At 41.1% G+C, this 17,494-nt stretch overlaps 1 protein-coding gene across 1 annotated transcript in view; it reads left to right on the top strand.

Moving 5' to 3' along the window:
- SMYD4 (SET and MYND domain containing 4) overlaps positions 1-16,499 on the top strand; it is a 38,200-nt gene extending 21,701 nt beyond the window's left edge. The window contains exons 4-10 of the mRNA XM_012653018.1: positions 786-1,947; positions 11,027-11,209; positions 11,650-11,813; positions 13,294-13,426; positions 14,290-14,406; positions 14,606-14,729; positions 15,882-16,499. Coding sequence (XP_012508472.1) covers positions 786-1,947; positions 11,027-11,209; positions 11,650-11,813; positions 13,294-13,426; positions 14,290-14,406; positions 14,606-14,729; positions 15,882-16,035 — 2,037 coding nt within the window. The 3' untranslated portion in view covers positions 16,036-16,499. The remainder of the gene's footprint in view (positions 1-785; positions 1,948-11,026; positions 11,210-11,649; positions 11,814-13,293; positions 13,427-14,289; positions 14,407-14,605; positions 14,730-15,881) is intronic.
- The last annotated feature ends 995 nt before the right edge of the window (positions 16,500-17,494 follow it).

Genomic DNA, 17,494 nt, shown 5'->3' with positions numbered 1-17,494 from the left:
AGCCCAGGAATTTGAGGTTGCTGTGAGCTAGGCTGACGCCACGGCACTCACTCTAGCCAGGGCAACAGAGTGAGACTCTGTCTCAAAAAAAAATAAAAAGAAACTGAGAAATTAAGTCCTTTGCACAAGGTTATGTAGCTAGTAAGAGGCAGAGTCAGTATTTGAATGCAGATCTGTTTGGCTTCAAAATGTGCTCTCTTGATCACTGTACTATAATTCTTCTATCTGTAAGCCTTTTTTCCCTTAAAAATAGAAATATTGGCTGGGTGCAGTGGCTCATGCTTGTAATCCTAGCACTCTGGGAGGCCAAGGCAGGAGGATTACTTGAAGTCAGGTGTTTGAGACCAGCCCGAGCAAGAGCAAGACCCCGTCTCTATTAAAAATAGAAAAAATTAGCTAGGCGTGGTGGGTGCACATCTGTAGTCCCAGCTACTTGGGAGACTGAGGCAAGAGGATCACTTAAGCCCAGGAATTTGAGGTTGCAGTGAGCTATAATCATGCCACTGCACTCTAGCCAGGGCGACAAAGCAAGACTTTGTCTCAAAAAAAAAAAAAAAAAAGAAATATTTAATAAGAGCAATTAAATATAATGTCCTCAGCAAGTATTACTAATCACTTAATCAAAAGATCACACAGTAAAATATGACTTAAATGAGCATGTGGTTGTACTTGTTCCACTTTTAATAATCCATAACTTTTCTTAACTTAGATTTTTGGGAACATTTTTAGTAGACACTGAAGAGTAGGGACTAAGTGTCATTTTGGGATTTCCTTTCTGTTTTCAGACATGTCTTATAGATATTATGAGAGCACAGACGCATGGATATCCTGAAAGATTACAACCCAAGATAATGTTGCGTAAGGCAGAATGTCTGGTGACCCTGGGGAGACTACAGGAGGCAAGCCAGACCATCAACGATCTTGAAAGTAACTTCACTGCCAAACCAGCCCTAGCAGATTCCCCCTTTCACATTCTACAGAGAAACCTCCATCATCTGAAAATAAAGATACAAGAAAAGAAGAATCTCACAGAAATCTTCCCAGCAGCTCTAGCCAAAGCCTTTGAGGACATGGACCTACGGGAAGAGAATGAAAAAATTTCCAGTGCATCATCATCTGTCAGCTTATGCACTGACCCTTTAAAAGGCCGCTATCTGATTGCCACAAAAGATATTCTCCCAGGAGAGCTCCTGGTAAAGGAGGCTGCTTTTGTAAGTGTCCTTACCCCTGGAGAAATGCAACCACTGCATCAGGCCTTAGACAGCAAGTGGAGTACCAAAGTTACCAATGGGGACCTCTACTGTCACCAATGTTTGAAGCACACTTTGGCCACAGTTCCTTGCGATGGATGCACCTATGCCAAGTATTGCAGCCAAGAGTGTATGCAGCAGGCCTGGGAGCTCTACCATAGTATAGAGTGTTCTCTAGGGGGGCTACTTCTCACACTGGGTGTCTTTTGCCACATTGCCCTGAGATTGACTCTTTTAGCTAGATTTGAGAATGTAGGCGAAATCATAAGGAAGCTCTGTGATGAAACTAGTCTCAAGGACATCTCTTTACCTGAAAACAAGAATATGGTCAAGACTCTTAATTATGGCCAGGGAGAGAGTGAGGAAAATGGCAAAATAGTTCAGACCCCCATTCCTGGATGTGATGTTAATGGGAAATATGAAAATAATTATTATGCTGTCTTCAACCTTTTGCCCCATACTGAAAACCATAGCCCAGAGCACAAATTCCTCTGTGCTCTAAGTGTTTCTGCACTGTGCAGGCAGCTAGAAGCAGCCAGTTTACAGGCACTCACAACAGGTCTGAAATGCTCTGAGCTGAAAGCAGTGGCGACTCCTGATTTCTGTCCAGATTTGGATATTTGGGGAGTGGCCATGCTGCGACACATGTTACAGCTGCAGTGTAATGCCCAGGCGATAACTACCATACAGCAGACAGGTAAGGGGGAAACTTATTTTTCTGCTTTACAGTATTGTTCTTGATATAGTTAATGTTTGGGGAGAAAGAACTGCAGAGGAAAACAGGAGCATTCAAACAAATCGGTGAGCTAATGGGAAAACACAGCTGTCTTGTATTGTTATTATTATGCCGTTGAAAAAATGTGTGGCCTTAAATTATTTGATCCCACTTTGCCTCAGTTTTCTCAGCTATAAAATGGGTAGTTTCAGCCACCTAACTTTACAGAGTTGTGTTTATAAAAATTCTTTAAAAAGTTAAAATGTATATTACAGAGGTTTTTTGATTATGAGAAAAAACTGTCTCAATTAGTAACAGCAAGTTTGTTATAAGGATATATGCACAGAAAACCAGAGAAGGTTAAGTAGTTTTTCCTTTAGGAAGGGCATAAACAATAGTTAAACCAGACTGCAGAAAAAAACAGATATTGAGTAAGGTATCGGACTCTTAACTTACTCAGTTACTCTCCTCTTTCCAGCTGACAGATTTTTCCCATTCTTCTGTGCTAAATTTCCAAGAGAGGAATCTGACCCAGCGCAGCTTTTCCCACCATACTACATCATAAGCTGTTGGCCAGCCACTGTATGGCTTGTCCTTTGATCAGGTGGCCAGCTATCAAGGGGCCACCTCCAGACACAGATCAGCCAGCCTAGCCTTGCTTTCCTGGACTGGGTTCTACAGATAACGCTATTTAAGCTAGATAGTAGGAAGGCTGGATATGCCCAACATCATGAGTGACATCTCCAGTATGACTGTACTGACAACAGATACAACTATTATTAGAAAAGAAATGGCATTTGCAGTATTTTTATTGTATAATCTCCATTTTAGCAGAAAATGTCTTTTGATTCAATCCAGTCATTTCTCAATTTTTCTAGTTAACTCAAGTGAGAGAGGAAACTTGGTATTGGATAAACCTAGAATGTATAGACAGGTTAATATTAAATGTGGCTTAACTAAGCTATATATATTTAGCTCTTTTGATTTTCTCACATTAGGTAACCTAGAATTTGTCAGCCTATTTTTGTGCCAGCTGCCAGATTACCTGGTATATAGGCGAGAGGTGTTTTTGGGCAAGACTCTCTTCCCCACCCTAAAGCACACAGAACATCTAAAATTAGCACTGGCCTGGTTTTATGATACCACTAAATCACATTTCAGGTTAGTCTCTATTTTCTTCTCTGCCTTCCTTTGCCTCTTTGGGCCATTGCTGCATTCTAAAATATATCTGTTGAGTGTTTTCCAGAATTGTGTTTTCCCTTGGGTACATTCACTTACGTTTAAAAAAATGCTCACTTTGTCTTTTTTCTATGTAAAAAAATAATATATGGGGCTTCCAGATTAAATGACAGAAAGTTACCAGCTCTTGATTCTATTATATGTCTTGCCTTTAAACTACTTAATGTGACACATAAAAAAGGTGCAAATGTCAGTAGCTGTGGAGACTGTAGAAACTGTTGCACCAGTAAATAATAGCAGTGACCACTAACTCAAGCTGAATCTCTGAGGCAGAATGACAGAGCCTGTGGGCAAAAGAAGTTGGAGTTGTACATTCACTTTCCTCCATTGGCCTAACCCTTACAGTGGGTAAACATCCTAATTAGCCTAAATGTTTTTGCTCCATGTGCGTGAAATTTTATTATAATCAGTTTTTGTTTTTCATAGCAAATTATGAGTAAAATTTTTCACAAGTTGTTAAGAGTAAATTTTTGGATAGTAAGAGTATATATAGGAATAGTTGTATATTCTGTGGCTAATAAAAACTAGAAGAATAGATATACATAGCATAATACTACTTGAGGTGATAGAAAAAGGATTGGAGACTTTGGCTTTAACTATAAGGTTCTATTTTATGCGTAACTTATTATTTATATGGTTTTTTAAAAATATACACAGAAAAAAGAGTAGAAACAAAAATACCAAAATCTTAGCAGTAGGCTGGGTGCAGTGGCTCACAGCTATAATACTAGCACTTTGGGAGGCCAAGGTGGGAGAATTGCTTAAGGCCAGGAGTTTGAGACCAGCCTGAGCAAGAGTGAGACCCCGTCTCTACAAAATATAGAAAAATTAGCCAGGCATGGTGGCGTGTACCTGTAGTCCCAGCTGCTTGCAAGGCTGAGGCAGGAGGATCACTTGAGCCATGGAGTTTGAGGTTGCAGTGAGCTATGATGGCAGCACTGCACTCTAGCCCAGTAGACAGAGTGAGACCCTGTCTCAAAAAAAAACCAAAAAACAAATCTTAACGGTGATTAATTGTGAAAGTGGAAATATGAGTGATTGCTACTTTCTTCTTTGAACTTTCCTGAATTTTTTAAATTAAAAACACTTATTCACACAGTGATAACATTATATTAGAAAATTTTAGGCCAGGCACAGTGGCTCACGCCTGTAATCCTACCACTCTGGGAGGCCGAGCCCGAGGATCACTTGAGGTCAGGAGTTCGAAACCAGCCTGAGCAAGAGCCAGACCCCATCTCTACTAAAAATAGAAAAATACTAGCTGGGCAACTAAAAATAGAAAAAAAAAAATTAGCTGGGCATGGTGGTGCAAGCCTGTTGTCCCAGCTACTTGGGAGGCGGAGGCAGTAGGATTGCTTGAGCCCAGGAGTTTGAGGTTGCTGTGAGCTAGCTGACGCCATGGCGCTCTAGCCTGGGCAACATATCAAGACTCTGTCTCAAAAAAAAAAAAAGAGAAAAACAAGAAAATTTTAAAATGGGTTGTATACTTTTCCCATAACTCCAGGGAAAAAAAACTTTTTAAAAAAACAGCTCACAGGCCGGGCACGGTGGCTCACGCCTGTAATCCTAGCTCTCTGGGAGGCCGAGGTGGGCGGATTGTTTCGGCTCAGGAGTTCGAAACCAGCCTGAGCAAGAGCGAGACCCCGTCTCTACTAAAAATAGAAAGAAATTAATCGGACAACTAAAAATATATAGAAAAAATTAGCCGGGCATGGTGGCGCATGCCTGTAGTCCCAGCTACTTGGGAGGCTGAGGCAGGAGGATCGCTTGAGCCCAGGAGTTTGAGGTTGCTGTGAGCTAGGCTGATGCCACAGCACTCTAGCCCAGGCAACACAATGAGACTCTGTCTCAAAAAAAAAAAAAAAAAAAACAGCTCACAGAGCAAAAGATAGAATAATAAAAATGAGTCTATAATAGTAAATATAAATAGACTAAACCCTCCTATTAGAGTCATTAAAAATGAAATCAAGAAAATTAATATCTAACTATATTCTATTTACAGAGTGACTCCTGTAACAAAATGACAGTATTTGGGCAAGAAATATCAATGAGATTGTATCTAAGACAAAAATGGTTACATATACAAGGAGAAACTGGCAAAAACTCCATTATTGTGAGAAATTTAATATACCACTCTGACTTTGACTCACCAAATATATTAAGTATCTAGAAACCAAGATAACATAATAAACTAGGGGATTTACTAGATATACCTATCAAAACTTGTTTCCTATAGATCAGGGATCAAAAACTTTTTCTGTAAAGAACCAGATAGTAAATATTTAGCCTTTGCAGGCCACATGGTCTCTTTTTCCACCTATTCAACTCTGCCATTGTAGCATGAAAGCAGCCATAGACAATACACAAACGAATGAGCATGGCTGGATTTTAGTAAAACTTCATTATGGACACTGAAATTTGAATTTCTTATTTTTCACATCATAAGAATTATTCTTTTGATTTTTTTTCAACCACTTAAAAATGTAAAAGCCATTCTTAGACAACAGGCTATACAAAAACAGGCAGCAGGCAGGATTTAGCCCACAGGTTACAGTTGATAGGCTCCTGATATGAACAAAGACCTTGCAAATCTAGTTAATAAATCCATTTAGGAAAAAACCCCACAAAATTAGAAACAATGAAGGGGATACAGCCAATAATGTAAATTCATTTATAAATTTTAAAAAATTAATGCAATTTTAGACTATTAAAATTCACTATATTAGATAGACAGCTTTTTAGAAACACACATTGCCTAAATTGTCCTAGTAGGAGGAAGACACTTCAAAAAACCACTAATTGCAGAATTAAGTTATCAAAATATTTCCATAAAAATAAGCCGGACCCACTCTTTTCCATGTGAGTTCTTTAAAACCTTGAACAGATTTAACCATGATTTAAAAAAAGAACAGAAAAAATTTCTCTCAAGAACAGATCGTTTGTATACGGTATAAACTGTTCCAGAGCATGGGGAAACCTGGAACTCTTTCTTATTCATTTTATAAAGCCAAGAAAAAAGACTATAGACAGTCTCACTTGTGAATATAGATGTAGAAACCCTGAATAACTCACTGCCATGTTATCTCTAGCAGTTTATTAAAGAAATAATAATATGTGACCAAGTAGGGTTTTTCCTAGAAATGCAAAGGTATTTTAATTTGGTGGGATATAAAAGGCTTGGAAAACCACAAAGACATGCCATGTTCTTATTAGAAAGACTGAACACTGTAAAAATGGCAGTTTCCCTGGGTTAACCTAATCACTTTAATCCAATTTCAGACAAAATCACAATTGGGTTTTTTCTTGGAACTTGACAGTGTTTTAAAGTTCATCTTGAATAAGTGGGCAACAGTAGCCATTTTTTTAGAGAACTGAAGGGTAATGGTACTATCAGATTTCATACCAGCATTAAAGCTACAATAATGCAAAACAATATGGAACTGATGGCAGCCCCCCAAAAAGTATTAGATTCTTTCTTCATATCATTAAAAGTGAAATACTTACAAATTAAAACATCAAATATCCAGAAAAAGGTAAGCGAATATTTATATAGTCTTAGGGTGGGAGAGGCTTTTTAAAGTACTATATAATACCAAATTTAGGTAATTAAAAGACAGCTAAGTACCAAATATCAAAAGCACTGTAATGGGTGAAGAAGATAGAGAATGCAGGTGAAAGAAGTCCTTGGAAGGCCGGGCGCGGTGGCTCACGCCTGTAATCCTAGCACCCTGGGAGGCCGAGGTGGGCGGATTGCTCAAGGTCAGGAGTTCAAGACCAGCCTGAGCAAGAGCGAGACCCCGTCACTACTAAAAATAGAAAGAAATTATCTGGACAACTAAAAATATATATATAGAAAAAATTAACCCCTCCCTTGAATCTGGGCTAGCCCTGTAACTTGCTTTGATGAATGGACTGCAGAAGTGATGTTGTATAACTTCAGCTTTAAGAGCCCTAGTAGCTTCCACTGTCACCATTCTTGGAATGATAGGGTAGCCATGTGAACAAGCTTGGGCTAGCCTCCTTGACAATAGAAGACCATGTACCAGATGAATGCAATCACATGAGTAATCCTCAGGCAAAAAACCAGCAGAAAAAAATATTCAGTTGAGCTCAGCCAAAATTGCTGGCATATCGAGTCGTGAATAAACAAAATTGTGGTTGTTCTAACACCCCCACACACACACACACAAAACCCTCATAAACAAAAATGAAGATGTGAAAGACAAAATGAGGGAACATCTCTAGCAACTATACAAGCAACTATACTATATAGCTATACTATATAGCAACTATACTATAAAATCAACTTTTAAAAACATGCGTAGTGATGAAAATGTTCTAAAACTGGATGTGGTAATGGTCGCCCAACTATGTAAATTTCCCAAAAAAAAAATCATTGAATTATACACTTAATGAAGGTGAATTTTATGGTAGATTATATCTCCGTAAACCTCTTAAAAGTACACATGAGCAAGCACTTTATCAAAATGGTAATAAAAATCGTCAATCTCTAACCTCTCTAGTAATTAAAACAAATGCCATTTTGTTGCCTATCACATTGGCAGAGTTGTTTTGTTGGTTTGTTTTTTAAATATATGCATTTTAGGTTAGTCCATAAAAGACAAAATATTCTATCTGCTTGATAGAATTATAAATGATTGTCATTTTCTCTGTAATTTTCAGTTTTTAAATTTTTTCTGACTACCATATATTCCTTTTGTAGTTTCAATTAGTTTTTTAATAGTAAAAATAATTCAAATGCTAAGAACACTTTTCTATGAACATTTTTAAGACATTTGATACATTTTACAAAATTGCCCTCTAAGAAACTTGTACCGGTTACATACCCACCAGCAATGTTCACTTTCATTTTTTAGTTCAATCTAATTTTGTTTTAGTCTGCTCATATTTCTAATCTTGTTATATTCCTTTTTATTATATCTTTGGGGTTCCAACACCTCCCAATTTAGTGTTCTCATTGAATTTCATTAGCAGCTGTTTCATTAGGAGCACTGAAGAAGGATTAAAGTGTTAACTAGGATAAACTTTGACAAAAACCTATAAAAATGTATGTTATTATCTTTGCATAAATCCTATTTAATCAAAGTTCCTTAGAAACCTTTCACTGGTACTTATCTCCAGGGACAGAATTGGCCGCCGATGCTATCCTAGACCTTGATATATGTGTGGTTCCATCTTAGTGGGATGACACATTCGCATCTCTCTGGATTCGTGTCATGTCAAGGCTTAATAAGGTTCTGTGTTGCTTCACCTCAATTCACTGCCCTGTGCTTTCACTTTTCAGCAACCAAGGAATGCACCTTTAGTTTGGGTCCTTGATTACTTCACACACATACAAATGTCTCATTTTGCAAAATATACATACCAGAGTAAGTATATTCTGGAAGTATTGTGAATGAATCCTTTTTTTCTTTCCTTGAATCCCATTTTGAATGCACTAGGGGTATTACTGAGGTACACTTTTTGTAAAGAATCACTCCCTCTTTTTTTTTTTTTAAATACAAAATGTCAACATTAAATTTGGTTGATGAGGTACATACATATTCTCACTTTCTATTATCTCTACTAATAGATGATTAATATAAAATATTGAGTAATTTTTTAAAATCAATACTTAATTTTTTAGAAATAATTAGATATTCAACTCTGACATAAATACCCCACTTAGTTCCTGGGCCTGCTTCTGTTAGAGGATAATCTATAAATAATTCACAAAGCTGACATTACTCACCGTATTGTGATAGTTTTTTCTGGGAAAATTTTAGCAACTGTTCTAATATAGATTGCCAGTTATCAGTAGTTGGGAATGCAAGTGAACTTTTAATTATGCAGAGGCTGATTATTCAGACTACAAATTGTTCATGCCCTGTACTGCTCCTTCCTGCTGCCTGCCTTTTAGCATTTTCACAGCTCATTAGCACATATACCAGAAGGTAGGCATTGGACAAGGGGGAAAGGAGAGGAAACAAAAATCAGTTAAGCACTTAGGAGAAGCTCTGATGAAAGATTTTAATACAATTTGTAGAATTATTAACGAAAATTGAGTCATTTGGTTTCCCTGTGAATTGTATTTACTTGTTCTATTCTTGTCTTCCATAGCAACAGATAATAGAATTGTCTGCAGAGAGACAACATTATTCCTATATTTAATGTTTTCTTTTATAGAACAGTTTCACGTGATAGTTCATGATATTTTATTTATTCATTACATTTGTACCTAGATTACTTATTTCTTTGGTGAATGGTTTATTGAGATTCCTGGCATATATACAGTGATACCACAATTGTCTGAAGGTTTTCCAGTTTTCCAGAAAACTAAGTGTTTTCCTTTAAGTACCAATACCTTTCATCTTTCAACCTATTTTGTTGGAAATACGATTTTCTTCATACTTAAACTGAGGCTACTGAATATAATTTAATCCTTTCTGGATGTCCAAGGTTGTCTATACTGTACATACCCCTATGTTTGGCTGTTACAAAAACCCATGCAGGCCTGGCGCAGTGGCTCATGCGTGTAATCCCAGCACTTTGGGAAGACAAGACATGAAGTTCACTTGAGCCCTGGAGTTCGAGACCGGCCTAGCAAGACCTCATCTCTACAAAAAATTAAAAAGTTAGTCAGGTATGGTACACGTGCCTGTGGTCCCAGCTGAAGCAGGAGGATCCCTTGAGCCCAGGAGTTTGAGGTTGTAGTGAGCTATGATGACCTATGATGACATCAGCGCACTCTAACCTGGGCGACAGAGGGAGACCCCGTCTCAGAAAGAACCCCATGCAGATATGATGTCAGTGTAGAGCCTCTGGTTAAGTGACATGTTGCAAGTGTAGTAAAACTTGAGTGGTACTAGTGTTTTCATTTGCCCTAAGGCTGATGTTATGAGTTTTCTGCCTTCTTCCCCAGTCTGGCACCTGTCTCTTTTGCCATTGTCGGAAAAACCTGTCTCTTATCTTCTTCCCTTATTAGTTCTCTGCATTTGGACTATTGTGGCCTAAGAAACTGAATAACCAAGCTAGTTAGAAATGTGTCTAAAACAAGAACAAATAGGCCTGCACCCGAGTACAGAACACTCACCTGTGAATATAAGTGCGTGAGTTTGGGTGCAGAAACCGTTACTGCTTAGAGGCCTTTTTCTTTCTTCCTAATAATTTTCAATCAAGTAGTTAAGTTGCTGGCTAATTGTGTTTCAAAGAGACTGCTTGGGACTTGAGACTGTCTTGAATAAAGCTAGTACAGAGAGTTTTCTTCAATGAGAACTGCTGCTGATTGATTTCCCGTAAAGATGGGGCAAAGGGCAGAATGAACAGGTGAACATAAGGAGTATTGATTTTTAGAAAATATATTTAAGTCTGCTTAAATGTATAAAGTTTGGCATAGTAACTAGATCACTTGTTCTATTAACCAACCAAAAACCAGATAAACAAAAGCACTTGGGCTATAAAAGTCTTTGGGAAATAATCTCAACAACTTCTCTGGTTTCTATGTCCTCCCTCCTGAACACTGTGAAACTACTACCTGTCTAGAAAGCTCCCTGCTGATAATTCCTTTTTTGTTATTTTTTTTAGTAAATTCTAATCTTTGGATTTTTTGTGGCATAGAGACACAATGAGTAGGTTCCAGGATTCTGGTGGACTTTTTGTGTGTTCATTCACCTTGCTTCCTGGGGACCAGAGCTTGCTGTGAGTCATGTTCCATCCAATTTACATTGGATCCGGCTGCGGAGCCATGACTCAGATGGGCTTCAGGCCCAGCTGCCCAGCTCATCTCCTGACATATCTTTCCTTTTTCCTCTTGCACTTTCAGGATCTAAAGAGAACATCATTACTGACAGCAGGCAGGTGCGCCTTGCCACGGGCATCTTCCCTGTGGTCAGCCTCCTGAACCACTCCTGCAGCCCCAACACCAGCGTGTCCTTCATTAGCACTGTCGCCACCATTCGGGCATCACAGCAGATTAGAAAAGGACAAGAGATTCTCCACTGCTATGGTGAGCCATCTCTTGTCACTACTGTCCTGCCCTTCTCCGGCAGAAAAGGACAGGGTGGATAGGAATGAGCAAGCCACTGAGCAGGTGACTTCACCTGTCTAGTGTTTGTTTCCTGGAAGAGGCACTGCATACTTAGGCCAAAAAAAGAGAGAAAGACCCTCTTACTAGGGCCCTATTGTGGTTACACTATGTCTCTCACTGCTTAATCCCTGTCAACTTCCTATTCTGAAAATGAGCTAGGAACAACTCCTTGGCTTCTTTTTCTTCCTGTCTCAGCAACTTGGAAGCTTATTTTAGTATCCAGTTCCACAAATGTTTGAGTAAAGGTTAAGCTATCACATGATAAATAATTGTCCAGGCCCTCTGCTAAGCTGAAGGTTTTTAAGTAGTGTTTGACTCTCTCCTGCGTTAAATATTAGCTGAGTGTGATCTCTCTCCAGGGCCTCATGAGAGCCGGATGGGTGTTGCCGAAAGGCAACAGAAGCTGAGGGCTCAGTATTTCTTTGACTGCAACTGTCCAGCTTGTCAAACTGAGGCACACAGAATGACTGCAGGGCCCAGGTGGGAAGCATTCTGTTGTAACAGTTGCAGAGCACCCATGCAGGTAAATCTCTCTTCTCTGCTTTTCCTGGAGGTCAGTGTTCCAGCCCAGTGGTGATAAATTTTTAGGAGGAAGCCATCAGGGACTTATAGGTGCCAAGAGCAGTAATATCACTGTCATTTTAGCCAGTTATCCCCACACATTGGTTACCCCTCCAAAGGAACCACAGGGAAAGGTTGGATTTAGTAATATTTCTCTTGCAAATGACAGAAGATCATACCTAAACTAGTTTGGGGGTGGGAGAGAGACTGGATTTTATTTGCTAAGTAAGTCATTGAAAAGACCCAGGATAAGGCTACTTCAGATGCAACTTGATCCAGGGGCTCAGATAATGTCACCAGGACCCAATTTTTTTTTTTTTTGAGACAGAGTCTCACTCTGTTGCCCAGGTGAGTGCATCAGCCTAGCTCACAGCAACCTCAAACTCCTAGGCTCAAGCAGTCCTCCTGCCTCAGCCTCCCGAGTAGCTGGGACTACAGGCATGCGCCACCATGCCCGCATAGTTTTTTCTATTTTTAGTAGAGACCGGGTTTCGCTCTTGCTCAGGCTGGTCTTGAACTCCTGAACTCAAGCGATCCTGCCACCTCGGCCTCCCAGAGTGCTAGGATTACAGGTGTGAGCTACCTTGCCTGGCCAGGACCCAATTTTCCTGTCTACCTCTCTCAACTCTATTTTCTCTGTGTTAGCGCCATCCTCAGACAGACTTCCCTCTGTGGTGGCAAGATGGCCGCCAGCAGCCCCAGCCTCCTGTCCTCTTTCTCAGGAGGGTAAAGACATGTGCCACTCTAACAGCAGTCTGGGCAAAAATGTTACTGTGTTTCATTGACCCAATAACTGGCCAGAGGAAAATCAGAGCCATGTAGTTTTCCTCCAGCCATCAGAGCCACATGCCACCCCCTCAGCTATAGGGCACTGACCATGGGAGGTGAGAAAGGCTCCTCAGGAGAAATTAGGTTGCTGTTACCAAATGAGGAAATAGATACTGGCATCTGAAACACAGCAAATGTCCACCTCAGAGGTTTTCACCTCTGTCAAAGGGTGTAATATTCTTAGGGGAACCATTAGTGGAATGCAGAGCTGGTTGTGTTAGAAAGCAGAAGTTACAAACCCAAGGTCAAATGTGGGGAGACCTCACCTAGCACCTTTTTTTATTTGTTTTCCTATGACTTTTTCATAACCACTAGAAATGTGTTTGTCATCCAAAGTCCTGGCTCCAAACAGGGTAAAGAGAGGGGCTATAGAAACAGAAAGAAATTGTGGACTATACCACTTCTGTTCCAAAAAATTAAATCTCAGGTGGGATCAGCTCCTGCCTTCATTAGAATTGCTGCTATCAAAGCAAATCTAGTCAGCTCTGGTTATGATGTATGTGTTACGGCAGGAGGCTCTTTCCCCCATTTGTCAGAAACTACGGAGCAATCCTTTAATATAAGCATGTGCACCAACTCTGACAGAGGGATAAAGAGAAAACTGACTTCCACAGGGAGATGACGTGCTGAGCTGTGGCAACAGATCTTGCACAGAATCCATCAGCAGGGACCACCTCGTTTCTCGGTTACAGGACCTTCAGCAGCAGGTCAAGATGGCCCGGGAGCTTCTCAGAAATGGTAAACTAGGTGAGACTGGCTCCCTGCTTTGGTCCTCCAGCCCCTTCCCTTTTATTCATTCTGATATCCCTTTGGACTCTGGAATTCTCAGTAACGGTTGAAGAATTTGAAGAATTGAATTTAATTATCCCCATACCAGCCACAAGATGGCTATATAGGCCAATGAGACCAAACCCTAACCCGCTCGGTTCCTGTGGTGTCCTTGAAAAGGGGCAGAGGATTTAAGCTGTTGTTTTCTTAGGTATCAGATACTAAGTTAAAGTACCCCTGGCCACTCAAGGGTTATCGCTGACATCCATGAGCTTTCTGCAATCCCAGAAGTTCAGCGTCATTTATTTTAATTCCAGGGCCTAATGACGTAACTTCTAGAAAAGTTGTTCTGCCCTCATCAGAGCCAGTCTCTTCTAGAAAGTAGTAGGTCACATGCCCAATGGATATAAGTATTCAGCTTTTTTCAGGAAAGGAGTTGTGGAACTCCCCATTACCCCTGAAAACTCTGCCTTAGAGCTTGATTGACATTGTGGGAATTTATTTAGCTTACCTTATGAGAGTTGACCGTTAGCTTAGATTTCAGGGTCAAGGGAAATAATTGACCGTACGTAAGTGGAATGTAGAGTCGGTTGTTTTGGAAAGCTGATTTTGGAAACCCAGGGTAAATGTGGTGAGGCCTCACCTAGCACCTTTTTCTGTTGAAAGAGAAAGCGTAAGAGAACAATAGCTTTATTGGAACAGACATTGTGGGTTGGCGACAACCCAGAGAGATAAAGGGGAGTTTCTACATTCAGCCCAACTGACAGAATTTGAGACCTAGGTTCTCATTTCTAGGACCGGGTTTGTGTCTACAGCGAGGCATTTTTCCTTTGACTTGACAGAGCAAGCCGTCCGGCGGCTGTTGGGGTGCCGGCACAAGGCTGAGAGCTTCCTGTCGGCAGAACACACCGTGGCAGGAGAAATCGAGGACGGCCTGGCCCAGGCCTACGCTGCCTTAGGTACAGGACGTGTTTTCACTTCCTGCTGTCAGGAACAAGTCTGCCCTGTGTTTTGTCACAATCCCGGCCTTGTCTGGTTAGTTCTCTCTCTGTCCAAACGAGGCTGCTCTCCCTGCTATTCAGCTTTCCTTACCCTGAAAATGTTCATTTTTAGGTGATTGCAGTTCTTTTCTTGAACACGGTTTTTCTTTTCTCACAGGGGACTGGCAGAAGTCAGCTACCCATCTACAGAAGAGTCTCCAGGTGGTTGAGGTTCGCCACGGGCCATGCAGTGTTGAAATGGGCCATGAGCTCTTCAAACTGGCCCAGATCTTTTTCAGTGGGTAAGTCTTTTTCTTTCCTGTCACTTCGCCAGGGCATATACTGTTCTTTCTTTGACCAGGCCCTTCCATGTGTTACTTTTTTCTATAGTGCTTTTAAGCATGTTGAAACTTTTGTATTTCCTCTTCAGGAGAGATCTTTGCCTTCTGTTTTGCTGGCAGTTAAAGCTTGAGAATTTCCTCCTGAGAGTGGGAAAAGCTCTTAGGTCTGAAGTGAGTTTCCCAGGGAGAACTTGCCAAGCAGCCCCACCCACCCACCAGCAGAACATCTTTCTCATTCCTCTCCGGCTAATCATACCTCCTTGGCTCTCATTCCAGCACCCTCAACTCCAGGGTCTCTGCCTTCTCCCTAGTCTGCGTCCTATTCCTTTTAAAGCATTTGTTTCAACCCGGAGTGATTTTGGCTCCAGACACATTTGACACTGTCTGGAAATATTGTTGATTGTCATGATGTGGAAGGGGAAGCGCTACTGGCATCTGGTGGGTAGAGGCCAGAGGTGCTGCTAAACATCCTGCAATGCACAGGAGAGCCCCCTACAGCAAAGACATATCTGACCCAAAATGTCAATAGTGTCAAGGTTGAGAAACCCTGCCTTAAAGGTTAAAAGGAAAGGACAGCGGATTGATGAGCTGATGCCTCATCCACTTTGGCTACTGAGGTCATTTGGGAAGTCCTAATTCAGTATTTCTGGATAGAATAGCTCCAGCCTTGGTCAAACTGCCACTGGTGTACACTGGTATGAGAAAGTGTTTGAAGCTTAAACCTAAGATTGTGAATGGTGGATAGACCTGATGGTCGAGACACAGGGGCAGCCCATTTGGCCAGAGAGAGAGAAAAGGGCTGCCACGTTAGGTCAGGGGTCAATGTGGTTACCCTAAGATGAAGACTGCAGTGTAAACCTTGGGGTAAATATCAGATGAAAGCTTTGAGATCTGCCTGTTTTTCTCAGGATCCTGGAGTCTATACTTTTTTATAACTTTTTTCTCAAACTCCACCTCGCAGTGTGCGTTTGTGAACTAGATTATAAGATCCTTGAGGACAGAAGTGATTTTGTATAACTATTCTTCACCATGTATGAGTAGGCTCTCAGTCAGTGTTTGCTGAACAACTGAATGAGTGAACTGGCTCCTCTTCTCCTCTTCTGTCTGGTTCAGGTTCGCAATACCTGAAGCTCTGAACACGATACAAAAGGCAGAAAAGGTTCTCTTGGTGCACTATGGCCCTTGGCACGATGATATCCAGGAGCTCCGAAAGATGAAATCCTGCTTATTGGACTTGCCACCCATTCCTGTGGGACCTTCAATGTAGGATCCCAAGGGGACTTCACCAGAAGAGCCCACAGAAGACAAGTTAAAGAGATTCTGTCACTGCTGAGCTGCCATCAGGAAAGACAGGACTTTCCCAACAGTCCCAAGCCTAGTGTACGAGGGGCGGGGAGGACTCCAAAAGCATTGCAGTTGGAGAGAGACACTCACCTATTTTGATGAATATTTCCTGCAGTAGTTAACTGTCCTCCAATAAAAACTCCCAGTTCCCAGAAAAGACTTAAAACTAGTATCTGGAGAGTGCAAGTCCTTTAAAAGGATTTTAGCTGATCTGCAGGCATCTGGATGTTAGCCTGGGGTTTTGGCGAGATTCCACCTCACTAAATGATGAGTTGGTTTCCCTGGAACATTCCTATGGTTTCTAGCAGTAATGAAATGTTGTGCACCACTCCAGTGGGAACTTAAACCCTTAGTAGTTGTATTGTAATTGAAAAATAATTACAAAGCAAGAAATCAGTAAGGCTGCTTACCTCTGGAGACACACAATTCCACTTAACAGTATCTAGCTTCCTCAGATCCTTTGTTAAAACTGGTGGAGTATGAATTGTGAATAGGGAAACAAATATGGAGCCATTTTATTGTTGAGAGGTTTCTTCCTGGGATGACAACCCTAAATTTATTTTCTACCAGTTTTTCAGTCCTTATTCTCTGGCTTTCATTCTGTACTCTTGGCGGACTCAATGACCAAACACTACTAATAAAATCAAACTTGTAGCAGTGACTTTATAACACAGGTGCCTCCTTTCTGAGTTATTCTATTTGTTAGCAAGCCTGAAAAGAAACTACTTTTTCTACCAGACCTCTCCAGGCTAACAAATGAATTACAGACTGAGTACCGGGAAGAGGGGACTTAAGAAAATGCTGAGGGTATGGATATTGCCGCTTGTGGTTTCCAACTGAAGAGACAGAAGGTAGGGATGATTGCTCCCTTCCACTGGGATGCGTAGCAGTAATCCAGACCCCATCCTGGTCAGAAGGTTGCAGGATTCTCTAGGTCTGAACTCGAGTTGCCGTTTCACCACGGGTGACCAGGTGGTTCAGTGCGTTAGTGGGAAAGAATGCCAGGTCCACGCTGCTTTGGAGAGCTTGCCCACCCTGGCCATGCCCAAGAAGGGCCTGTGGTTACTGTGGCATTATAATCAGGAAATCAGTAGCCCCGAAGATGCCTGGCAGTAGCTTTTCAGGAAGCTGTTTGGAATAAAGTTAGCACTCAAACATTTGTCGAATGAAGGGCAGGCAGAAATTCATTTCTCCTCTTTTCTAATAACTCACTGTGGCAAAGGAGTGGCAGTGAGATTTTTTTGATAGACCTACCTTTTTCAAGAAAAAAAAGTTAGGCTGGGCACAGTGGCTCATGCCTATAATCTTAGCACTCTGGGAGGCCGAGGCGGGTGGATCGCTCAAGGTCAGGAGTTCGAGACCAGCCTGAGCAAGAGCAAGAC

Source organism: Propithecus coquereli, unplaced genomic scaffold (assembly GCF_000956105.1).
Source record: "Propithecus coquereli isolate 6110/MARCELLA unplaced genomic scaffold, Pcoq_1.0 Scaffold409, whole genome shotgun sequence".
In the NCBI taxonomy this organism is placed as follows: Eukaryota; Metazoa; Chordata; class Mammalia; order Primates; family Indriidae; genus Propithecus; species Propithecus coquereli.
The sequence above is the reverse complement of the archived record's forward strand: the minus strand, read 5'-3'. Positions and strand labels throughout refer to the sequence as shown.